We start from the raw sequence: 27,577 nt of genomic DNA, 5'->3' as shown, positions 1-27,577 counted from the left end.
TGATTGCGGTTTCTAGGTTTGTCAGCACCATACCCGTGCTCGTGGGTTTCACCGAAGTGGTAAACGTCTGAGACCTGCATCACTTCGGGCTTTCCTCCAACATTAAGCTGACACGCCGTGATATGACTGGAATACTGTTAAAACCCAACTCACTCACTCCAACAATTTATTCGCCTTATGGCAACCTCATATTATCCAGCTATCAAATCTGTTATGTCATATTTCAAATATGCCTTATTGATCATAAATGTACAGAAATGAAACATGTGATTCTGCTTGTACTGTATTGTATCCATCTCATGTGGGCCTAGGAACTATCTTACAATAAACATTTGAACTTAAATGCATCGCTTTTTTAGCTCTTACATTCTTTTGCCATCCCTTATTTAGCTCTAATAGCTCGTCCCCGGTTTAATTCTTACAGCCTATATTCATCCCATTTGTAGCTCTCTAAGGGACTTGAGGCTTCCTTTATTACTCATGGCTCACCGTGTAAATTTCTTTGTTTAAACATACGTAACTTTAATGTTTGGGACTATATGATAGACTACTCTGGGAACCAGACCATGTTCCGCTGCAGAGTGAAGGCAAAGTCATCAGGGGACTTTGGGAACATACCAAATACTCTGTGAATAAAGATTAAATGAAATGTAGTGTGTTTTATGCGTACAGTTTTTGTTGTTGAAACAAGAAACAAACAAATAGTAACATTGTCTTTGGGCATATGCGGGTGTTGGTTTCACTGTAAAACATTTGGTTTCAAAAGTCCTATTGTTTTGCATGATAAGAAACCTGATCGCCGTTCACTCTAAGTGTATGGTGGTGCGACTGGTTTCAGGCAAAATACCAGGCGTTGTGACCTAGATACAATGACCCACGACAGAAAACACTCCAATACAAGTAGTTGTGTACATATAGAAAGTTCTTATATACTTCATACTCGTCAAAGACATTGCTGTAGTTCCCCTCATGCAGATTGACATCGTTCATCACAACAATAGTTATGTAGTTTTATTAATAACTGAATTTACTATTTCCATGGAAGTATAGCACTTTATATGCACGTTATTTATTTTAATAGTTACACTTGTCCGCTGTCTGTATAAGTGTTTATGGAAAGGGCGTTTTGAGTTGGATAAATTTTGCCTAATCCATTTGACCATTTAATGCCAATAAAACATGTTTCAAAAAAAGAAATAAACCCAACTTATTGTTAATGTAATTGGATGTACGTATCCACCCAGGTGTCACTTCAACCGTTGGAGTGACGCAGTCATTTGGGATTGTGAAGTAATACAACGCATTAGTCAGCAGGTCACTAGTTCAGTGCTGGGATGTCACGGCTGTCGATAGAGTTGGAGATAGCGAACTGCCTGGGGTAGAATACCGGGTACATGTATTACCATGGGTTGACGACGCACATAGCACTATAGACGTCAAAATCATAATAAATCAGTGGTATGTTAACCAAAGTAGTTGTTCAAACACGCATTGATGTAGTTGTAGGTCCCACTGGCATATCCACCAGTTACTTGTGTAGTTGGGACGTTCTACTCCATACAGGGTTGGGAAGTTTGAATATTTAGTTCTCATTGAAATTCATTATCAATCCGTTCTTGCTTTGTTTCAACTAACATGAGAATAAAAATAATAATGTGCATTACAAAATACAGAATACAAAACTACTTCTACTGCAACAAGTGTATGCATATAGTTGGGCTGAAGTAGTATGTACTACAGATGATAGAACGGAACATATATATATATGCTGGATATGACGTATCGTAAGATCACTGTACATGTATATCAGGCTAAATATGACGTATCGGAGGAACACTGTGTATCAGGCTAAATATGACGTATCGGGGGAACACTGTATATCAGGCTAAATATGACGTATCGGAGGAACACTGTGTATCAGGCTAGATATGACGTATCGGAGGAACACTGTATATCAGGCTAAATGTGACGTATCGGAAGAGCACCGCATATCAGGCTAAATATGACGAATAGGAAGAGCACTGTGTATCAGGCTAGATATGACGTATCGAAGGAACACTGTATATCAGGCTAAATGTGACGTATCGGAAGAGCACCGTATATCAGGCTAAATATGACGAATAGGAAGAGCACTGTGTATCAGGCTAGATATGACGTATCGGAGAAACACGGTATATCAGGCTAGATATGACGTATCGGAAGAGCACTGCATATCAGGCAAGATGTGATGTATCGTTAGATCACAATAGTGAGTGAGTTTATGCTTTACGTCACATCGGCAATATTTCAGCCATATCGTGACGATAGATCACAATAGATCAGGCTACAATTGACGTATCGGTATTTCATTGTAAATCAAGCTGGATATGACGCATCGTAAGATCATCCAATATCAGGCTAGATATGAAATATCGTTGGATCACTGCATATCAGGCTAGATTTGATGTGTCAGTAGTTCATTGTATATCATGCTACAAATGATGTGTCTGTACTTTATTGTATATCAAGCTACAAATGATGTATCAGTAGTTCATTGTGTATTATGCTACAAATGATGTATCAGTAGTTCATTGTATATTGTGCTACAAATGATGTATCAATAGTTCATTGTATATCATGCTACAAATGATATATCAGTAGTTCATTGAACATCAAGCTACAAATGATGTATCTGTAATTCATTGTTGATCAAGCTACACATGATGTACTGGTCATCCGTTGTATTTCATGGTACAAATGATGTATCAGTAGTTCATTGAACATCAAGCTACAAATGATTTGTCTGTACTTCTTTGTATATCATGCTACAAAAGATGTGTCGGCAGTTCAATGTATATTGTGCTACAAATGATGTATCAGTAGTTCAATGTGTATCATGCTACAAATGATGTATCAGTAGTTCATTGTATATCATGCTACAAATGATGTATCGGTAGTTCATTGTATATCATGCTACAAATGACGTATCAGTAGTTCATTGTATATCATGCTACAAATGATGTATCTGTACTTCATTGTATATCATGCTACAAATGACGTATCGGTAGTTTATTGTATATCATGCTACAAATGACGTATCGGTAGTTCATTGTATATCATGCTACAGTTGATGTATCGGTAGTTCATTGTATATCATGCTACAAATGACGTATCAGTAGTTCATTGTATATCATGCTACAAATGACGTATCGGTAGTTCATAGTATATCATGCTACAAATGACGTATCGGTAGTTCATTGTATATCATGCTACAAATGATGTATCAGTAGTTCATTGTATATCATGCTACAAATGATGTATCAGTAGTTCATTGTATATTATGCTTTAAATGAAGTATCAGTAGTTCATTGTATATCAAGCTACAAATGATGTATCAATAGTTCATTGCATATCTTGCTTCAAATGATGCATCAGTAGTTTATTGTTTATCATGCTACAAATGTTGTATCAGTAGTTCATTGTATATATCATGCTACAAATGATGTATGGGTCGTTCATTGTATATTATACTACAAATGATTTGTCAGTTGTTCATTGTATATCATGCTATAAAAGATGTATCGGTAGTTCATTGTATATCATGCTACAAATGATGTATCAGTACTTCATTGTATGTCAAGCTACAAATGATATATCAGTAGTTCATTGTATATCATGCTACAAATGATGTATTGGTCGTTCATTGTATTTTTTGCTACAAATGATGTATCAGTAGTTTATTGTATATCATGCTACAAATGATGTATCGGTAGTTCATTGTATATCATGCTAGAAATGATGTATCGGTAGTTCATTGTATGCTTGGATGCACATTTTCCCAGACCATTGTATTGTTGGTTAAATCACCATAGCCATGTCAGTGTTTATTCCAGATATCGTGCAAGCACCTGTGTCTACCTAGGACATTGAAATGAAAACTGACCAGACTATTACCCTTATATGCCCCCTGATAACGAAATCTCCTCTACAGTGTTGATATATGTGTGAGAGAATCACGCAGAAGGCTACAGAAGTCTTACCCTGCATGCGTCACCCGGCCCGCACCAGACACAGGGGGTCGGTGACGGCCCGCACCAGACACAGGGGGTCGGTGGCGGTCTGCACCATGCACTTGACGGTCTATGTTCTGTAATCCAGTCATCTGTGGCGTCAATAGAAGGGACAGGTTAAACTAGGACACAAACAGGTCTAATTTTGTTTCCTTCCTTTCGATAGTCGGAAAAGATGAAACGAAACGTTAAAATGGCCATTTTCTTATCAAAGATCAAAGATGAAACCGACTGCGGCAGTTGCTGTCTTAATGTACGTTTTTAATTCGTTATTTTACTTGAGAGTTAAAGCGTTCTAATACATTCCACTCAGCTGGATCTGTTCTGGTTGAATTGATCGGTACACAAGGCAGTGCATTGTCGGTAGGCACCAGGGAACTCACGTTGGATGGTCATTGCTCTAGTAGTTTAAAGGGCGATCTGGTACCCTGTCTAGATCTACACATTGGGAAAGCTGACACACTCTCTCTGTGTCATGAGGAGACCCGTTCCCTGCTGGATTGATATATATAACTTGAGTTGACCGATAAAGAACTGGAGTTTGAACATTTTGAATAAACATTGCCAGGACTGCCAAAATGGACCCGAGCCTTGTCTCCCTTTAAGCCGTTCATGAAGCCGAACATTAGAAGTATTTCGTTTGTTTGATTTGAGTAGAGTACAACTCACTCACGCAAGCAGTCAGACACTCACTGAATCATTCGCTCACGCACGCACTCACTCACTTACACAACCAAGCAGTCATGCACTGACTCAAGAACTCGTTCCCGCAATCAGTCACTCCCTCAAGCACTCACTCCCTCACACACTCACCCAGGCACTGACTCACATACTCACTCATTTATAAAGAGAACAAACAAATACATTCATTATTCCCTCTGTTAAATCATCCTTTCATTTGTTTGTTCATTGAGGAAATAAGGTGTACCCCTGCGGCAAAATGTTTATGGTGTGACGGGGACTATCACTGACTCAGCGAAAACACCAGCTGCAGTAACACTGTATTCTACCTACAATGTATGTCTTTATGACATACTAAATGATATATACCTGAAGCAAAATACACCAGCGTGTATGATAACCTGAGAAGTCAGTCTGTGCCCACGCGCGGATTACCATGCAATAAAAATATGTTCAGGTACCACTATGAACATAAACCGCTTTGTAATTCAATTATCACATTTAAAGATTTCATGTTTCATATTCAAATTAATCTATTCAAAATATAGATAAAATTTGTTTCTTAAGAAGTATGCATCAAGACGCGTCGTGTGTTGGTTCTCATATATTTTAATATAATTTGATAAATTTCGTTCATATTTTCCTGACCATGTATTTGATAACGAGATATTTCGCTATTAGCGTTTGATTAATCAAAATAAGGAATCTAGTTTTCGTCATTCGTATGAGATATTCCGGAAATAGTTCGTCTTTCCAATACTACTGATGAGTGACGAATCATTTCGTTTTTCGTCACCATAAATGCATTTCACACCAGAGAAAGGTAAGATTTTTTAAATGTATTTCACTGAATAACACACTCGGAAATTGAAGTAGAAGTTTATCATATTTGGTAGTCATCTTAGCATCTTAGTCACGCTTAGTTTTGTTCAGAAATCTACCATCTGTTCACTTTTGAGACTGGAAGTACATAGTTCCTTCAGTAGAAACCTACAGTTCAACGTCTGAACCGTCGTCATATAGCTGGAATATGGCTGAGTGCGGCGTTATTACTTTGTTCGTCCTCTAACAAACATGTCACACTATACTACTAAGACAAAAGTTCTTGTTGAATGTCGGAGTAACGAAAGACGTTGGGGTCATCATCCTGCGTATAAACCTACTGCTAAAGGTTTGAAAGACGAATAACCAGTAAAGGATTGGTCATTTATTAGAGGAGTTGGTGGGCCGCTGGGCCGCTGGGCCGCTGTGATTGTTTTACGATTGCATCATAAAAGGCTGACCCCCCTCCCAAATATAGTTGTGATAAATAATATCACCGGCCCACCAATCCTATAATACATGACTAATGAAGTATTCCTTTATTTGATTTGTAGATGTGTGTATGCATCATCTAGATCTGTGTCAAACGCCAACAACGAACTAATTTCCGTTTGCTTCTGCCATTATGGCTGTATTTGCCAGGACGTTTACAGCTTGCTGTAAAACTATTTCCAAAATAGGAACCAGGGTTTCAGACAATCAGACTTTCCATGCCGTACAAACAGTTTTTACTCCTTTATGGACTATAAAGTTGGCTGACCAAGGTCAAGAACTGTTAATGAGCTGGATGGGTGAACAAAGAGATTATGGAACAGATCGCCGACATCACCCGATTCTCTTGCCCTCAGATATCATTGCTTTCTCAAGAGCAATCTCAAGTTGGATCTAATTTCTCCCGGCAAGTAACTCCCACAGAACATACAACGACAATCTCCCACAGAATTCATTAACGTAACCTTGGCGCAATACATATGGCTAGGACTGTTTGTTACGCAATTATCACTTCTACATAATCAACTTCTCGAATCAATGAGATATGTTACGACGTCAACAGGGTTTGTCTGAAGACTCGTATTTGAGTATTAGTTTTTGTAGATTATGCAATAAACAATTCAGATAAAATAAACACACTAAATTAATTTAAGCCGCCATTTAGATAATTATTTTGAGGTGTTCAAAACACATACATGTGTCTTACGAAACGTAAATTCACACCTGGAAAAGACATATTAAAACCTGTTTTCCCCTGAACGATTCATCTGGACCCTTAAAGTGTTAAGAAAGCTGTGAAATTGACACGTAAAAACATAGTCTGTTGTGCTACCGGCCATGCCCATGGCCATACCGAGCAGGAGGTAAATAACGAAATGTACACATGTACACCCATGAACGGAAGGAGTACGTCATGGTACTTTGTTGTTATTATACAAGAAATTGTTTTTCAAGTAACACACTTAGCAAATGGACATTTGATATTTGGGTGGGTCGAGGGAGGAGGTGGTGGTGGTGGTGGTGGAGGGGTTGCTGGTATTTTATTTAATCAAATAGGAATTGCCTGCCACCAAATTTACACTTCATCAACATGGTTGGTCCGTTACTTTCATTTCGCGGTATGAAAAAGGTAACGCAACATATTGAAACAAGCTATCTCAGAAACATGAAATTTCATGACCAGATGTTTAAATAAAAATTGAAATATTTACATTAATCAATGATGATAATGTGTGTCAAAGGCGACATCTAGTAATCCCAACAATAATATCCTTCATGTATTTCTGCCCCTGGCATGAGATTGCAACAATACATCGCTTCTAGGTCGGTGTTACCTTGAAGTACTGAGTCGGCAGGTGTAGCATATACAAACACCACGATAATACATGGCTAGAGATGATGACGTGTTGCACCTCATATATGTCCTAACACGATTGTAATACTCTTAACCTTCAAACCAGTACGGTGAAGGTGTTTAGGATCTTTGGATTGAGGTCTTGAGTGAGTCAAAGTTTAATATTGTCTGCGAGGCTGTGAGAAACAATCGCAGACAACAGAACTACAACACACTTGGAATGAGGCCAAATGTGACTGTGGTGTGATCTAACGTATTGGAAGGTGATAGCCTTGAACATCACTGAAGCAATATTCAAACAACTATATTTGTTTAATCCTAAAGTATGCCGTCTCCCTGGTAAAGGCGTTTCAGAGAATTATATAGTGGAACTTCCATTGTAGTTTCAGACACATTGCAGACAAGCAATATCCAAGGACACTTATTATGATATAGACATAATGTATGCTAGTAAAAGGTGTTTACCTCAAAGGATGTGGACATTTTAACTAAGCAGTGACAGTTGTGCAAAGATATAATGACAAATTGATCCACATGTTTCCATTAAACCTTTAACCTACTGCCAAGCCTTGTTCTCGTGACCGGTACTTTCAATTCGTATTGTTAATATCACTGTCTATGAAAACAACCCCAAGGGTGTGATGTTCCGATAGCGTCACCAGTGACGCGTGACGCTCGATCTCCACGTCAGGTGACTTATAACGCCCCACCGCCAGTGAATCGTGAGAAAGTCTGAGCTGATTACCCGGCCATCCAGTGTCTCAAACAGGCCTTTGAGGAAACTTCAGTCTGAACGCCGGTCACGGGACGGGAACCACTCCAAAATATAATTCTTCCAAGTTTTACAATCGACGGGGATATTGTTTCGCTATTGCAGTTGCTTCCTGCTACTCGTTCCTTCATCGCTACAGTGTCGGACACCATGCCCCGGCTTGTGCTTACCGCAGTGGGGATAGTCTTTGGTTTAGGTAAGAATTTACATTTAATATTTTTACATATGCTTTACCAACAGTTTGAAAATAAATTAAAGAAAATAGAGCAAACTGTCAGCGTCATGACGTTGATTCGTTATTTTCTCCATATTGCATAACAGTTTCTGACTGCCTGTTACACAATGGCGTGCTTTACTTACTTATCCAATAAAAATTACAAATTATTAAACATATTGTGTGGACATTTAGAAATCAGTTGTATGCATTCTTTTATGCATGATGTACTGATGACGATATTAAGTCGTTTAAGAACATATGTTGACGGTAACTACCATTTTTGGAAAATATTTGTTTCAATTTTACGTCTTTAGGACCCTTCACAATTTAAATACTTTCTCAAACACCAGGAAGACGTTCTTAATTTTAAACACTTTCTCAAACACCAGGTAGACGTTCTTAATTCCAATCTTGCGACTTAAACAGTATTACTATCAGTTGAATAGTTGAACTAGACAAATAAAGCGATGAGTTATGGCGCCAGCAACAATAGGTCACAGACTCCGCCCACTACAGAAGCTCTGTACCTACACGAGAAACGGAGATATGAGAGACAGTTGAGGCGGAGCTTTGTCACTGGACGTACCGAGGTTAGGAGTAGGGGCAGTGTACATGGTGGCGTTAAAATGACCTCTGATTCAAAACTTGTTGGAGTTGCCAAACAAGTTCGGATCCAGCATTTTTAACAGGGAGGGGTCCAAAATATCTAAATCACCTCCCAAGACCCCCTGGATCCCCTCCTCCTCAGGATCCGCCGCCCAGGACATTTGACCCGAGCCAAATCCCTCGTTAACTTTGACCAGAGCACGGGGAGGGGAAGGATGAGTTCAGGCTAAAACGGCACCTCAGCAAAACGTCACCAATATCTTGTAGCGAAAACGGCACAGTTTTCGCTTTGTGACGAGGTTCCGTTTTCGCCAATCTGTGATGCTTTCGTTCGGTGACGTTTTGCTGAGGATTATTGCTTGGGGATTGAGTAAGCGTTAGTTGTAGGGTCGATGAAACACTGGGTGTGTTGTTCATTGAACATCACCATACCAAAGACGTATATACGTCTTGGACCATACAAACCAGATTTGGCACCGTCAGATTTCGACCACTTTCTTTAAGAAAGATCTTTCGAGCAAGCATTATTTCATTATTACGACATTTCTACAGTAACTGCTATTTGACACCGTAGATACTGTGGTGACCGGGCTGTTATTATGAAACAATTTTTGTATAGCTTATAATCCATTTAGTACTTCCAGCCATTGCTGAATAGTATCAGCTGCACCGCAAACGCATTGATTAAACATGTTTTCAATTCAGACATTAATTGTTTTGTGTGGATACAGGTCCTCCAAATTTGTGTACGGGTCATCCAAATTTGTGTACGGTTCATCTAGATTTGTGTACGGATCATCTAGATTTGTGTACGGATCATCTAGATTTGTGTACGGTTCATCTAGATTTGTGTACGGATCATCTAGATTTGTGTACGGATCATCTAGATTTGTGTACGGATCATCTAGATTTATGTACGGATCATCTAGATGTGTGTACGGATCATCTAGATGTGTGTACGGATCATCTAGATTTATGTACGGATCATTTAGATGTGTGTACGGATCATCTAGCTGTGTGTACGGATCATCTAGATTTATGTACGGATCATCTAGATTTATGTATGGATCATCTAGATTTGTGTATGGGTCATTCAAATTTGTGTACGGATCATCTAGATTTGTGCGCGGATCATCTAGATTTGTGTATGGGTCATCCAAATAAAGTACGGATACTCCAAATCAGGTCCGGATCGGAGAATTTTAGGTACGAGTCTCCGTGGGGACACATCGCCTGGTATCCTTTCTACATACATGGCTAGCCTATGACCGTATATTTCCTGTCGTGAAACAACCCCCATAATGCAGGGCATACCACCTGTTTTCCCGTAGTCCAGTTACTTACCAGAAAAGGGAGAGACAATGCTATTCTTGCCCCAAGACATAAAGTAATGGTATAAAGTGTTACATATTTGTGTAGCTGTCCTCAAGTATCAAGCTGAAGTAGTCGTTTTGGTATAGGGAAGTACACGTGTACCCAGGTGTCCAGGCGTTGTACGCTGACATGTACCCTTACCTCAACCAGAGTACACAAATTACCATAGCTTGGCAGTATATGTTTGACACGAATGGATGGAATAGACTCGCCCTGGCTCCAGTGACGGACGTAGCAAAGCCGGGGTATATTTGTATGTTTCGAGTTCCCTTAAGATACATTTCAGTGTGCAGGAAGGTGCCCTGTAAGACAGCAACCCCCTTCAGCCTTACTAAAGTACTTTGATGAGCAGCTACCTGTGGCTTTCGACTTTCCTACAAAATTGAGCACGCCGTGATGTTATTGAAATACTGTTTTAAATGCCGTTTACCCTACATTATTTCTTGATGTTATAAAGTTTATATATAGTCCACATCAGCTTTGTGTGTCATTGTTTTTATTATTAGCACAGCAAAAAAAGTTGAAATATCAGTATGAAGACTTTCGAGACCTGATCTGACGAAACGCCTTAATTTCGTGAGCGTTCTTGTGTGTGCGATGAGCCGATATACTAGTATATGATTGTCTTCTAGTGTAACGTCTACAGGAATGGAGATGATAGCATGTCGAGATAAGCTTGATGTGAATCACATATCTTCTTTCAGCCGTGTGCCATGGCCTGACGGAGCAGGAGTGCAGACAGTTTGACTATCTCAACAACTGTTACACAATCATGCAGAACTCCATCGCATCGGCAAGGAACATGACAACCAGCTGCAAGTAGGTTATGCGCGTCCGTACTACAGATTCCTTGATTGAACGTTTTCCAAATGTGTCTCTATTTGTCGCTGTGTTGTCTATCGGTGTCGTCATTGTCATGTTGTCCACCCGTGTCCATATTTGTCACTTTGTTGTCTGTCTAACTTTGTCTTCATTTATCACGTTGTTGTCTCACTGTCCGCCCACCCGTGTCCATATTTGTCACTTTGTTGTCTGTCTAACTTTGTCTTCATTTATCACGTTGTTGTCTCACTGTCCGCCCACCCGTGTCCATATTTGTCACTTTGTTGTCTGTCTAACTTTGTCTTCATTTATCACGTTGTTGTCTCACTGTCCGCCCACCCGTGTCCATATTTGTCACTTTGTTGTCTGTCTAACTTTGTCTTCATTTATCACGTTGTTGTCTCACTGTCCGCCCACCCGTGTCCATATTTGTCACTTTGTTGTCTGTCTAACTTTGTCTTCATTTATCACGTTGTTGTCTCACTGTCCGCCCACCCGTGTCCATATTTGTCACTTTGTTGTCTGTCTAACTTTGTCTTCATTTATCACGTTGTTGTCTCACTGTCCGCCCACCCGTGTCCATATTTGTCACTTTGTTGTCTGTCTAACTTTGTCTTCATTTATCACGTTGTTGTCTCACTGTCCGCCCACCCGTGTCCTTTTTTGTCACTTTGTTGTCTGTCTAACTTTGTCTTCATTTATCACGTTGTTGTCTCACTGTCCGCCCACCCGTGTCCATATTTGTCACTTTGTTGTCTGTCTAACTTTGTCTTCATTTATCACGTTGTTGTCTCACTGTCCGCCCACCCGTGTCCTTTTTTGTCACTTTGTTGTCTGTCTAACTTTGTCTTCATTTATCACGTTGTTGTCTCACTGTCCGCCCACCCGTGTCCATATTTGTCACTTTGTTGTCTGTCTAACTTTGTCTTCATTTATCACGTTGTTGTCTCACTGTCCGCCCACCCGTGTCCTTTTTTGTCACTTTGTTGTCTGTCTAACTTTGTCTTCATTTATCACGTTGTTGTCTCACTGTCCGCCCACCCGTGTCCATATTTGTCACTTTGTTGTCTGTCTAACTTTGTCTTCATTTATCACGTTGTTGTCTCACTGTCCGCCCACCCGTGTCCTTTTTTGTCACTTTGTTGTCTGTCTAACTTTGTCTTCATTTATCACGTTGTTGTCTCACTGTCCGCCCACCCGTGTCCATATTTGTCACTTTGTTGTCTGTCTAACTTTGTCTTCATTTATCACGTTGTTGTCTCACTGTCCGCCCACCCGTGTCCTTTTTTGTCACTTTGTTGTCTGTCTAACTTTGTCTTCATTTATCACGTTGTTGTCTCACTGTCCGCCCACCCGTGTCCTTTTTTGTCACTTTGTTGTCTGTCTAACTTTGTCTTCATTTATCACGTTGTTGTCTCACTGTCCGCCCACCCGTGTCCTTTTTTGTCACTTTGTTGTCTGTCTAACTTTGTCTTCATTTATCACGTTGTTGTCTCACTGTCCGCCCACCCGTGTCCATATTTGTCACTTTGTTGTCTGTCTAACTTTGTCTTCATTTATCACGTTGTTGTCTCACTGTCCGCCCACCCGTGTCCATATTTGTCACTTTGTTGTCTGTCTAACTTTGTCTTCATTTATCACGTTGTTGTCTCACTGTCCGCCCACCCGTGTCCATATTTGTCACTTTGTTGTCTGTCTAACTTTGTCTTCATTTATCACGTTGTTGTCTCACTGTCCGCCCACCCGTGTCCATATTTATCACTTTGTTGTCTGTCTAGCTTAGTCTTAATTTGTCACGTTGTTGTCTCACTGTCCGCCCACCCGTGTCCATATTTGTCACTTTGTTGTCTGTCTAACTTAGTCTTAATTTGTCACGTTGTTGTCTCACTGTCCGCCCACCCGTGTCCATATTTGTCACTTTGTTGTCTATCTAACTTAGTCTTAATTTGTCGTTTTGCTGTCTATCTGTGTCTTTAATTGCCACGTTGTTATGTTGCAGTGCCATCCTGACGTATATAGAGTGTGTGGAGTACGTGGCCTGTGAGTGCAAGCTGACCACCGTCCCCGGAGTAGCCAACCAGCTGACCTACATCGTGGGGTTCTACTCGTACCAGCAGTGTCAACAGTGTCAGTACTCCATACACCGCCACACCGCATTCTGGAAACGCGCCTTTAAATACTCTTCCAATGTATATTTAAATGCAAATGGACAGATAACTCCCTTAATCCTTTCTCACTGGGAACGCTAATCCCCAGATTAAGGTTGATCGTAGGTTAAGGCAGACAAGACTCAGTTATGACAAAGCCAAGGTGGTAAACACAAGTTATTGGGGATTGCAGTCGGGTGGGACGCTAGTATCCCATGCACATGGTTAGAACCGTCTTCAGTTGAGGTCACAGGGCAACATGGGTGTTGAGTATGACTAATACTTGGATTGCTTGGAGTTCAAGTTGTCAAGTACTTGATTGCCTGTCCGATCAGATATACTGATGCTCTCTGACCATTGGTTTGCATGGTCCGCGATTCTGATGGACTTGTAGTATACCAGACGGTGCAGAGAGGATCAACACTAGCTTTCCCACAGGAGCCAATAAATCAAACAAACCTCGACTAAACAACCAGTGATCGATAGTGTGAGCATAGGTCAATGTCCGGATAATCGCCAGATATGTTCATTTTCACAGCCATTGTGACCACCCGATCCCAATATCACCCAGTGTGGACATGTACATTCATGTTACCCGGATGTGAGTGTATGACCAGTAGTGAAACACTGAAATAAGATGTAATTATATTCGCGTGCGTCTGAAAATATAACACTTTCCGAATGGATGATTATGAAGTATTAAATACATTCATACATAAACACCCGGGCACCTACTCGATCAATCACACAGTTGTCACAGATAATCACTATCAGATCTAATAATAAAAATCAGCATGATATTCTGTTGCGCATAAAATCCTCCCTGGGGAAATGGCAGGGGTTAGCTAGCACAAGAGTCACACAATGGATAATAATTTCCTCATAAAGCTTAATACGCACACGGTAATTTACATACCTGGAACACATACATTCTTTCGCCCTTTAGCGAGTATACATGGTTCAGTGTGCACAGACGTGTCTTAGGGTCACTGTATTATCAACATGTAACATTGAGCTGATGGCGTCAGGAGGTGCTAGCTTGATGGAAGGTGGCAGTGTTTGGAGGCTGACAGTCGGGGTTTCATTCAGCCAGGTCAACACTTGCTGTACTCGGTTGTCTCCCCTTCCAGTACACTTGACGTCATGTAGACATCATTGTCACCCACTCCATTCTTGGTGTAATACTAGCTACACACCCCCTATAACCCTCGTATTTATATACATTACGAATTATTTTTTGAAGTATTTTGTTTCTATTTTGCAGACACTGGTGAATTTGTTCCCAACAGAGGAATACCATGCTATGGTAATGCTACATGACTATGACGTGTTCCTCAGTGGTCTTGTGTATCAACTTAGCATTCATACCAGAATATCTGGAATTTTAAGATTAAAATAAACAATATTTCTTATAGTACCCGGGGCAGAGATCTTTCTTCAGTTCACTTTTCCTGTTTTCAATAATCGCACTTAATGTTCGAACGGTGAGCTATATTATACATTATATATTCTTATTCAGTCGCGGATCCGGGGAATGGGGTGTTCTGAGGGTGGACGCCCTCTTGTTTAAATTTAAAAAACCCCAATCATCCTACCTTTAAACATGTTCATTTGGTTGTTAAAGTAAAATTAATACCGTGTTTGGGATATTTTGGGTAAGCTTTTGGATGGACCCCACCCCCAATGAAGTCTAAATGGACCCCACAAATCCTTTTTTTTAAAGCCAGAAGCATTTGAATCCTCCAGCTGTCCGTCTCGTCAGATCTACTGTTTTCATTCACTGTATCCTTGGTACAACACTCTCTATGCGACATATACACGGCGTACTCTCAAGTACAAGCTTTCAGTTTTAGTCATAATATTCACCTATCGCACCATCCCAAGTTTGATTGTGACATGTTTGTTTTCTTGTAGATAACGCCACTGGTTCCGTGACTGAAGGAGAGTTGTTAGTGCTTGCCACCTCAGTCGGTACGTATATCTCATAAAGACTGTGTGCTTGCCACCTCAGTCGTTACAGCATCTTATCAAGACCGTGTTCTTGCGACCTCAGTCGGTACGTACATCTGATAAAGACTGCGTGCTTGCCACCTCAGTCGGTACGTACATCTCATGTTTGGCCAGACTAGATGTTACCTGATACATATTTAGCCAGACTAGATGTTACCTAATGTATATTTAGCCAGACTAGATGTTACCTAATGTATATTTAGCCAGACTAGATGTTACCTAATGTATATTTAGCCAGACTAGATGTTACCTAATGTATATTTAGCCAGACTAGATGTTACCTAATGTATACTTAGCCAGACTAGATGTTACCTAATGTATATTTAGCCAGACTAGATGTTACCTAATGTATATTTAGCCAGACTAGTTGTTACCTTATGTATATTTAGCCAGACTAGTTGTTACCTAATGTTTATTTAGCCAGACTAGATGTTACCTAATGTATATTTAGCCAGACTAGAAGTTACCTAATGTATGTTTGGCCAGACGAGATGTTACATTGTGTATGTTTATATGTTCTTTCTGCAGGTCCACTCGTCCTTGACCTTGAGGCGGAGTGCAATGGTTTCCAGGCGTGTTACGTTACCTACGACACCAAGGCCGCCCTCGCTCTGCACGAGAGGAACCTCGTGTCTTTATGCAGGTGAGTCAGGGGTGTTACATTTCTACCTGGAGTGAGTGATGGAGAGAGTGAGTGAGGGAGGGAGGGAAGGAATGAGGGAGGGAGGGAGTGATGGAGAGAGTGTGTGAGTGAGGGAGGGAGGGAAGGAATGAGGGAGGGAGGGAGTGATGGAGAGAGTGAGGGAGGGAGGGATTGAGTGAGGGAGTGAGGGAAGGAGGGAGGGAGGGAGGGAGTGATGGAGAGAGTGAGGGAGGGAGGGTTTGAGTGAGGGAGTGAAGGAAGGAGGGAGGGATGGGGTGTTCACAACACAGTGTTTTTACAGAATAGTCTTGCTGAGGGTCAGCATAATATCGGCGTTTTAATCACTAAGCTACTCACCACATCTATCCTATTTTATGTGTACATACAATTCCAAAGAAATTACGAGTTTACGAAACCTACTCACTTGATCTTGCATTTACAAACCCGTTTATTTGTCAACTCTTTCAGGATTCATTTTAGTGTGTTTATAATTACGCTTTGGTAATAATGTCGGCATAAAATCGTCATCGATTTCTGAGAAGTACTTAGTTGAATCTTAGTCATATGTGCTGTATATTCCTGTTGGGTATTTGCCTTCTTCGCCATCCCAGGACAACTACACAATTGTGAGCTTTGATCTACCTGGGCGGTGGGACAGCTAAGTTACACACTGAAGACCCGGGTTCGATTCCAACACGGATACGGGCAGTGAAACACATTCTTATGTCAGGAGCTTTCAACTCAGCCCTGTTACAGAAAGCATCGTTGAGGCTCCAGGGATCCCCCAAACCTCTATAAGCTGTGTAAGGGCCGAGTGTAAGTTCATATTATCATATCCCGAAAGCATGAATAGTTGCTAATGATTTTAAACACAACTTTGGTTTGACCTTACAGGCTGTCCTAATACAACTGTGTAGACGCATGCCAAGTACACGACAATTTGAGATCGTTGTCAAAACATCCTGACATTTGATTTTGATTTCTCAGTTTTGACATGTGATTTCCAGCGTCCTTGACGAGACTATCGTCTGTCTCGAGAACGCCGCCTGCGCATGCGGTGAGAGCAACAATACCAAGCTGATCGAGGACGTCGTGTACAACAACCAGGTTCATACACAGACCTGCTCCATTGGTGAGTGTGCTCAAATACATAAGCAGGTTCATACATAGGCCTGTTCCATTGGTGAGTGTGCTCAAATACATAAGCAGGTTCATACATAGGCCTGTTCCATTGGTGAGTGTGCTCAAATACACAAGCAGGTTCATACATAGACCTGTTCCATTGGTGAGTGTGCTCAAATACACAAGCAGGTTCATACATAGGCCTGTTCCATTGGTGAGTGTGCTCAAATACACAAGCAGGTTCATACATAGACCTGTTCCATTGGTGAGTGTGCTCAAATACACAAGCAGGTTCATACATAGGCCTGCTCTATTGGTGAGTGATCGCAAATACACAAACAGGTTCATACATAGACCTGCTCTATTGGTGAGTGTGCTCAAATACACAAGCAGGTTCATACATAGACCTGTTCCATTGGTGAGTGTGCTCAAATACACAAGCAGGTTCATGCATAGGCCTGCTCTATTGGTGAGTGATCGCAAATACACAAACAGGTTCATACATAGGCCTGCTCTATTGGGGAGTGTTCTCAAATACACAAGCAGGTTCATACATAGACCTGCTCTATTGGTGAGTGTGCTCAAATACACAAGCAGGCTCACACATAAGCCTGCTCTATTGGTGAGTGTGCTCAAATACACAAGCAGGTTCATACATAGACCTGTTCTATTGGTGAGTGTGCTCAAATACACAAGCAGGTTCATATATATACCCGTTCCATTGGTGAGTGTGCTCAAATACACAAGCAGGTTCATACACAGACCTGCTCTATTGGTGAGTGTGCTCAAATACACAGGCAGGCTCGTACATAGACCTGCTCTATTGGTGAGTGATCTCAAATACATAAGCAGGTTCATACATAGACCTGTCCTATTGGTGAGTGTGCTCAAATACCCAAGCAGGTTCGAACATAGACCTGCTCTATTGGTGAGTGATCTCAAATACATAAGCAGGTTCATACATAGACCTGTTCTATTGGTTAGTGTGCTCAAATACACAAACAGGTTCATACACAGACCTGCTCTATTGGTGAGTGTGCTCAAATACACAAGCAGGTTCATACATAGGCCTGCTCTATTGGTGAGTGTGCTCAAATACACAAGCAGGTTCATACATAGGCCTGCTCTATTGGTGAGTGTGCTCCAATATACAAGCAGGTTCATACATAGACCTGTTCTATTGGTGAGTGTACCATCTGGATTAGGCTTACCATCGATGGTATGGCATTTCCTGATATATAATCTTGACGATCCTTGTGATAGAAGTACCTTTCTGGATGAGGGGTAACATCGATAGTAATGCCTGACATATAATCTTGAATATCCCTTGTGTCAGGATTGAAATTTCGTCATAAGACTTCAATGATGTGGACGTTTTGTAACATGATTTCCTGATCTGTTTACAGTTAAGCCCGATATCCTTCCCAAGAAAGGCATCCTGTGCTCAGGTCAGTTCGTACTTTCAAATATCGCGTGGGGTTTGATTAGTGCTACTGGGCATGGACGAAGTAAACCATGCCTTCGTAGTGGATTCATACAAGCAGACACCACTCCTACACCGTTCACACACAACAACCTTTTTGACTATCTGATTCGTAATTAAGCTGTCTTTTACAACAATGTGTGAACTTCCCGAGGTGTCACTTGTAAATACATAAGATGACGAGACATAACGAAACTACATTTTGTTGGTGCAGACAATGGCACGGCTGTGGCTCAGACTGTGTGTGACACCAAGAACCCAATCTACAAGTGCTTCTTGGAACTGGACAACACTCTGGTGAGCAGAGGAAACACGCAGGACGTCAGGTGCCCGTGAGTCGTCCATCTAGCTGTCCAGTATGTCTGTACGTCTGTCCACCCTTGATGGGCACGGCGGGGAAATAAAATCGTTTGACCACGGGGCGTTCACGTGCAACATCTTGGATCAACATATCCAGGCCGTTATGTAGACACAAATCTTAATGAAAACTTTTCGGGGAATGAATCTTTTGGTTATTTCGAGGTATATTAAAACGATAATAACAGTTATAACAATGCTACAGAAGATGTCTGTGCGTGTATTTTGCACAGGGCTCTTAAGACGTACATTCAGTGTACAGAAGAGGTGGCGTGCGAATGCGGCCTCATCCGGGCTCCTAGCGTCTACAGAGCTGTTACTGTCGTTGCCGCCTCCTTCAACGACTCCAACTGCGCTGCCGGTAATATTCAGTCACATGTGCTTATGTCGAAATCATGAGTTGCGATGCTGTAAGATAGATGTCTGAATTACGTTTCGTATAATTAAATTTGTAGTGCTTAAAGTTATATTTTCTGTTCTTGCTAAATGGTGGGAATTGAACAATTTAAAAATCTGAATATGCTACTCACCAACACTGAATTATTTACAGGCCTAGGAGAAACAGATGGAACAAAGCTAACTGTATCACAAAATACATTGAACCGCACATTCAATGAACCATACGTTAGTCATGAATGAATTATTTGTTTGTAATTTGTTTTCCTCTATATAATTCGATAGGATGTTCTGTAAAAATGTTTGAGAGAAAAGCAGATTGTGACATGTACGTTTTTGTTTTGTAGTTGCTGGCCCGGTGAACATTGTGTCTGGCCTGGCGTGTCCTGGTATGTTGTTGTTGTCGTGGCATACGGACAGACTTTGTTATTTTTTTAACTTTTTGTAATATTTGTCAATCATCACATTTAAAACACATCATGTAAAAGCGTGTTGCCTGTTGAATTGAAATGTTGAAAATGTTGAAATGTATTAATATGTTTAGATGGCACTGGCACGCGGGAAGATGAAGACCGCCTCATCATCGCCCTGTCTGAAGGTGAACACATTGCTTCTTACACATTACTGGTTCTCACGCATTATTGCTTCTTTCACATTACTGGTTCTCACGCATCACTGCTTCTTACACATTACTGGTTCTCATGCATCACTGCTTCTTACACATTACTGGTTCTCATGCATTACTGCTTCTCACGTATCACTGTTTCTTACACATAACTGCTTCTTACACATTACTGCTTTCTACCAATATTACATGAAAGAAACTGTTAGGTTAGGTTTTCATATAACCTTTTCTTAAGTGCTCAAATTCTTTCTCTGCAGCTGTCTATAAGCACAGAGGACACAATGAGATATGTACATGACTGTTGTAGAGTGTTGACTACTGGGAATACACGGCCGACATCTGTAACAGGAAATATACCCTGAAACATTTAAGAAATGACTTCCACTTTGTGCGAGTTCATTGGAGTATATAAACCTACATAGGGTGAGGGCCAAACTGAATGGACTTCGGAGCTTTCGACGACGTTCATACAATGTTTTGCCCTCACTCTATGAAGGTTCATACTCCAATGAACTCACACAAAATGAAAGTCAATTCTTATAAAAAATAATTGTATCACTATTTTGTACCTCAAAGGATCTAGATCTATACGCAATAGGCCCCTATTTAGTACACGTGAATTCATATTTACACTGACAGCCATACAACAACCAGCTGTATCGCGGATTAAAATAGATCCCCAAAACGAGAGGTGACATGAGCTTATGTATACTCAACATGCTCAACAGGAACAACGTTTTTAGTTTCCTTACAACAAATGTATTCAGATAATATCCTCTTTAGGTGATAAATGTCTGCTAAGATCAACCTAAGGAAGTCAGTCACAATGACAGCGCGTCGGTTACATGTTTTAGTCATCATTGATCAACTGGTCGATCATTGAAAGGTGATTAAAGATGTGTTAATTAGACACTAAGGTAAATTCACAGATTTCTGTAGACTGTCACTGTCAGATTGGACACGGATCGAGTCGATACTTCGATAATTTGGATGTGCATTTCTTCGTTTTGTTTACTAACATGGTCGTAGCGAGGATATTTGTAAACGATCATGCAGTCAAACTCTCTGACGTTGCTCAATGAATACTGAAACGCTGAGTTTAAGATCACTGGATCTAAATGATCAGAAACAACGCTTCTGTATGTATTCGTGCAAGGGAATTCCCAGGGGTTTCCCCAGGAATGTGGAAGTAGTCCGTCAATGTCTACGTCATTTCAAGAAACACAGTCTCAAATGAAAAGAAAATATTGATAGTTGTTTCATAAAAATGTTCTGATTCAGGAGTCACATGTCTCACAATATACACATTGGAGGTTATCCGAAGGAGGCTTTGGGGGTTTCTTGAAATCCCTGAAGTAGATTCTGTGGGATTTCTAGGGTCCATGCTTGTTCAATGATATACATGCTAGATAATTATAGGCATTATATAAATATAGTTACATGTTGTGTTTACAGATCCGTCTGTGGTAGACCTGTATTCTACCTGTCCTGGGGTAAAACCCTGCTACAATACTCTGGACAATTCAACAGGGATAGCACTCTTTGAAAAGAATATCAAGAAACTTTGCGCGTGAGTCAACGATCTGGCAATTAGAGCAGCCCATGATAAGTATCCCTTTTGCATCATGCGTTGTTTAATTTACTGATGGTCGTTAATCCAACTTGACAGATGAAATACATCGGTCACAAGAGTACACTACCCCAACCGCCCGTTCCAATTTACAAGTCTGAGAGCTGCGTAAAACAAAATGCAGATTTGTAGCTGTACAGTAAACCTATGAAACTGCATTGCAGAGGCCAGAAGGTGTTTATAGAATGCATGGAGGAGACGTACTGTCAGTGTGGGTTGTACGATACACAGAACGCCACCGACTTCCTGACTCTGCAGCGGGACAACCACATGTCGGCATGTTTCACGGGTGAGTATCATCGGACATCCTGGACAGTTTTTAGGGGCGGCGTAAATCAGAAAATCCTATTATTGTTTCAATCACACGGAATCCTTACGAATGTATTATTGCACATATGGCGATTTCAAGAGTTCTAATTATATTCATTATGAATCAGCAATATGAGGAAAGCCTCGCTGTTTGGTATAGAATAATAAATAGATATAAGACTTTTTTTCACATGAAAGGAGACGATAGTCTTGATCATCACATATCACCCTTAACTGGGCCTTATTTTATATTTCAGATTCAGTTCTACGGGCTGACTTCAAATGTGGTACGTGTCTCCTTGCTGTTTGTTTGTCTGTTGTTTACCGCCGCAATATTCCAGCTATTTGAAGGCGATCTGTAATCAGACATTCCAGAGATTGATATCATGAGCATCGATCAACGCAATTTGGAAACGATGACATGCATCAACAACATCTGCGAGCCTGACCACCCGATCCCGTTAGTCGCTTCTTACGACCAGCGTAAGACCTATGCTTACCCGGATCTTCACGGGTAGTCTCCCTGCTGATTTGTGGGGATCTTTTAACTCTATCTAGAATGGACCACGAAGCGGAGCTGTTTCGACTTTTATTAACATTATAACAGCAGATTTGTCAAATAGATGTCATGGCTCACGTCTCCCTTCTATAACCATCTCCACTGAATATTATTGTGCAACGATGTGTTCTTCAGAAAATTTGTGGATGGCGTTCGCTGGTGTACTGTTGTTGAAATATTGCTAATTATTACAAACTTAAAATTATTCACAACATAATGATTTATGACCGCAAGTAACTTACTTTTCATAACATGGTGATGATTTGTTATTCCAGCATACGGATCCATAGGCTTCAAGTGCACAGACAACACTGACTGTCAGATGGTGGTGAACTCCGAGTGTGGCTCCAACGGCATGTGCGCATGTACAGCAGGGCATATCTATGATGCCGAGGACGATCCCATGACATGCACCAAAGGTCGGTGTTTGCATCTGATGGGCAGTTACACGCCCCCCGACATGTAGATATCCCCAGATTCCTTTAAGTACTGCTCGGGCGGTGTCACAGCTCATTGTTTGTAATGGTACATCGACGGCTTTTATTGGTCACCATGCTATTGACCACTGGTTTACATGGCTAGATTTGATTATCTATACACCGCGGTAATGTAGATGCAATATTGTTGACGGTAGCGTAAAACAATATTCACTGACTCGTCTCAATTAGCGCTTGAGGGTATCAAGCTACAATGTATCAATGCCAGAACACTTACTGACCAACTCTTAATGTGACTTTCGCCATTCAATGAAATCAAGTCTTAAAGGTAATAAAACAGCACGTGCCACATTAGCAGTGTACGTACTATGGCTTAACCCAGATACGGATTAACTGTTGAACTGAGCACCATATGTGTTGTTTGGCTTATTCACGACAATGTTGTAATCCTAGTTCTCTTGTTGATCACGTGGTCGGGCTCCATAATGCGTATATTATTCTTTATGTGATAGTCTGTCAATGTGCATAGTTTGGAGGTCACAATCAGGCGAAGTTAGGCATAATTGGTGGCGGAGAGTAGTTAGATGGGTGACCGTGTTCAGCAGCTTGACTTTCCTGCCGCCACACTGAAGCACATGTAACACATGTGGTGTTAGGGATTTTGAAATCAGGCAAGTAATAGGGCGAAAGTGTTTGGGATCAGTCTCTTTGGGAGACCATCCCCTGTATCCAAAAGAGAATCAAACAGTGAAATAATGGTGTTTGGATACAAGGAAACCGATTTCGAATACTATCAGGCCCTGGTACCGTATTAAATTTGGACTTTTTAATTTCATTATGCAGGCAAAAATGTGTAAAGAAACACAACAATGATGACCTTATTGTTTCATGCACTCTATCATTGTAATCCTCTACCCATGGTTCCTCGAGGTTACAGTTAGCGGGTCATCTTCCCGAGGCAAGTGAATTAACTGACTGTAAAAGTCCAGTTTCCACCCTTGTCGAACTAGGCTGGTATTATGGAGTTACACTTGGCTAGACTAACGAGACTATGCATAGTCCAATCAAAACGCGCACCGAAATCGAAATCCGGTTCGTAAAGTGTCATGCATAGTTCGGTCGACTGCAGGATTTGCAAAGCATGTGCACCGCTAACTCGTTGTCAACAAATATTTTCTCTATCTTTTCATGTTTTTGATCAAGGTGCTCACGTGATTTGATGCACCTCGCGATGTAAAACTCGTTTGATCACAATCTTGATTATCGATCAGATCGTCCTGACTGGGCGCCACCGTTTTGTTTGAAGCAAATGTTAGTGATACGAGAGGTTGAATCTGATTGGTCAATAGGAGAGGGATAGAAAGGGCATTAATCGTAATAGCCACTGGTGGCGCTACGATCGAGCCCAAGAATTCCAGGCTAGTTCGCCAAGGGTGGAAACTGGACTTTTAAAGTCAGTTAACTCTCTTGCCTCGGGAAGATGGCTTTTCCTTAGGTGAATTTGTTTGTTACCCTTTTGTGGTTCAATGTCTTTGGATACTGTATAGAGTGCCTCCAGTGTTCGAGCAGCAGCACAGACGCATCAGTTTGTGTCATGAAAAGAACAGAGAGTTGCATTGAGAGAAACAGTAAAAATCATTTAATTTATGAAGTTAATTCTGCGGAAATGATCGGTAAATCACAGATTTGATTATGAAATGACATGAACAAAATTACAAGGGATCCGAAAGATCATCGACAGAAAAATAATCGGAAGAGGGGGAAAACTGAAAATATTCGAGACTGATAACATCAGGGATTTAATTTTGTGAGCCTATGAGTGGGTCATCAGTGTCAACTGCATCAGGTAATTCAGGGAGAACAATGCGAACGTCCATTTGCAATTACGGGTTTGCTACTGTTGGAACGAAGGGTTCATGCAAAGCAGACTGACGGATTAGCTCACCACCAGAGCATCCGCCGGAGCTGGTCGCGAATATTCTGCTCTGTCAGGTATGCATACATTGGCATGGCTTTGTCCCATCGCTGCTTCAATAATTTGCCATTTATTCGTGGTGTTTCTGAACATCCTGTTGCTTTCGCACACGCAAGAAGTGTTGGTACGTCCGAAATATTCTTCTTCTTCTTCTTCTTCTCTTCTTCTTCTTCTTCTTATTGCAATAATTATTACTACTACAGATATGAGAGGCACCATCGGGTATTCGTGTTCCAACAACGCAGACTGTCAGTTGATCGGAAATTCTGAATGCGGCATTGGTGGCGTCTGCGCATGTCAGGGCAACTTCCTCTTCACAGAATTAGATTCTACATGCAAAGAAGGTATGTTTGCAACATCGTTCAGTTTAACCACATTATCAAGTATCGTTAACATTTGTTTAGTGAGAGTGTATGAGAGGATATGGACCCCTCTACCCGAAGTTATTCATCTGTATGTAAACTAAGGATCTGTGTATGACAGTTGCTGATTGGGGATCATAACGACGGTGATTGCTGCTGTGTAGTGGAGAGTGTTGCTGTTGTGAGGGTGATTGCTGCTGTGTAGCGGTGACTGTTGCTGTTGTGAGGGTGATTGCTGCTGTGTAGTAGCGACTGTTGCTGTTGTTAGGGTGATTGCTGCTGTGTAGTAGCGACTGTTGCTGTTGTTAGGGTGATTGCTGCTTAGCAGTGGTACCAGTTGCTGTTGTGAGGGTGATTGCTGCTGTGTAGCGGAGAGTGTTGCTGTTGTGGGGGTTATTTTGCTGTGTAGTGTAGAGAGTTGCTGTTGTGAGTGTGTTAGCTGCTGATGTAGTCATGAAATCATGATTAATGCTGCAGAACGCATCAGGATGTTCGATCCAGTTCCTTTGCAGCGTTTCTACTATTTGTTTTTGTCTCTTGTGGAGAATAATATCAAACAAACTAAACTAAATGTTCAAACCCGAACTTCTATATCTTCATTATGACGACTGATGTTATATGACAGATCTCACAAATTTCTTTGTTTCAGTTTCAAGTGCCATGACTGTGAAATCAACAACTGGTCTTTTGTTCGGATTATTTTTTTTGTCATTTTGTCATCTGTAGTGACGCGGCCATATTCAAAGTTTATGCTGTAAATTAGGCACATTAATTTTATATTAACCATGTTCAGTCAGACACACGCAGACACACACACGCACATACACACACGCATACACACACACGCCAGCTTCCCGAGGCAAGGGAGTTAACTGACTATAAAACTCCAGTTTCCACCCTTGCCGAACTAGGCTGGTATTATGGAGTCCAATCAAAATCGCGCACCGAAATCGAAATCCGGTTCGTTAACTGTCGTGCAGATTTCGGTCGATTGCAGGATTTGCAAAGCATGTGCACCGCCGATATTTTCCAAATCTTTTAATTTTTTAATCAAGGTGCTCACGTGATTTGATGCATTTTGCGATATAAGACCCGTTTTATCACAATACACACACACACACACACACACACACACACACACACACACACACACACACACACACACACACACACACACACACACACACACACACACACACTCCCTCACGGACACAAACCGTATGGACGAACATATAAAATAACGCACGGATAACAGGAAACAATCCTATCACATCCTTACCGAGGTCGAGATAAGATAATTCAGTGGTTGAAGCATAAGGCTCCTGCACTATGCGCTCTTTGTCTGCCCTAGCAGCTTTGATATGTGAAGTAAAGACAGCTATTTTAGCAGTCAGAGACATTCCATCAATGTCATCGCATATCCTTGCTTGACCAAGGTCCGTGGTGGGACCAAGGGCCTGGGACCACAATCCCTGCGACACGTCATTAGAAGAATTGCAAATGAAACTTGAACTTTCCAGACACGTATTCCCACATGATCAATTTGGCAGCATTGATGTGTGAGAATACACGTAAGTGCTACAGTGACCTTGTTAAGGTAGAGGACCTAAATATCCCGACAGAATCCTTATCGGCGCTGTGGTCTTATAGGTACCCACTTGTGTCGAAGAACTAGTTACCCTTCATAACTTTTTATGGTCGCCACGTCTCGAATCAGCAAAGTGTCACATTAACTTATACTCGTTTTCTACATATTTCACTTTTTATTGACGCCATGTCAATAATCCGTTGCTGCATATTGTCTTCGTCTAGCATGTCACTTGTTATGTATTGTCATATTTTCATAAGGTTTAATACATATCTTGATATGAAGCTGGGTTTTGTGTTGATTTACCATCATCTTTGAGTGGCTCCTTGGAAGTGTATTTCTATGGCGGGCTATGGCTGAGATAGTCAGTGAGCTTAATGTGGGAGGAAATCCTAAAAGAATCCAGGTTAAACACGCATCCTAGTGATAGGTGCCTTGAAGCTGGACTTCTAGAGAGTGCGTCCTCGTGGTAGGTGCCATGAAGCTGGACTTTCTTGAGAGGGCGTCCTAGTGGTAGGTGCCATGAAACTGGACTTCTCGAGGGCGTCCCAGTTTTGGGTGCCATGAAGCTGGACTTCTAGAGAGGGCGTCCTCGTGGTAGGTGCCATGAAGCTGGACTTCTAGAGAGGGCGTCCTAGTGGTAGGTGCCATGAAACTGGACTTCTAGAGGGCGTCCTCGTGGTAGGTGCCATGAAACTGGACTTCTAAAGGTCGTCCTAGTGGTAGGTGCCATGAAGATGGACTT

The 27,577-nt window shown here is 41.2% G+C and overlaps 1 protein-coding gene across 1 annotated transcript; it reads left to right on the top strand.

The window, feature by feature from the left end:
* The first annotated feature begins 8,114 nt into the window (after positions 1 to 8,114).
* Positions 8,115 to 26,162, top strand: LOC124123822. Its single transcript, XM_046487004.2, has 18 exons — positions 8,115 to 8,366; positions 11,072 to 11,186; positions 13,189 to 13,316; positions 14,601 to 14,642; positions 15,251 to 15,307; positions 15,875 to 15,989; positions 16,997 to 17,121; positions 18,518 to 18,559; positions 18,809 to 18,926; positions 19,185 to 19,312; positions 19,695 to 19,736; positions 19,892 to 19,945; positions 21,428 to 21,542; positions 21,767 to 21,891; positions 22,169 to 22,198; positions 22,746 to 22,889; positions 25,086 to 25,226; positions 25,894 to 26,162. The coding sequence occupies exons 1-18, from the start codon at positions 8,321 to 8,323 to the stop codon at positions 25,968 to 25,970; spliced, it is 1,644 nt and encodes a 547-aa protein (XP_046342960.1). The 5' UTR covers positions 8,115 to 8,320; the 3' UTR covers positions 25,971 to 26,162.
* Positions 26,163 to 27,577: the final 1,415 nt, after the last annotated feature.

Source organism: Haliotis rufescens, unplaced genomic scaffold, assembly GCF_023055435.1.
Source record: "Haliotis rufescens isolate VD_foot unplaced genomic scaffold, xgHalRufe1.0.p SCAF_6, whole genome shotgun sequence".
Classification (NCBI taxonomy): Eukaryota; Metazoa; Mollusca; class Gastropoda; order Lepetellida; family Haliotidae; genus Haliotis; species Haliotis rufescens.
The sequence above is the reverse complement of the archived record's forward strand: the minus strand, read 5'-3'. Positions and strand labels throughout refer to the sequence as shown.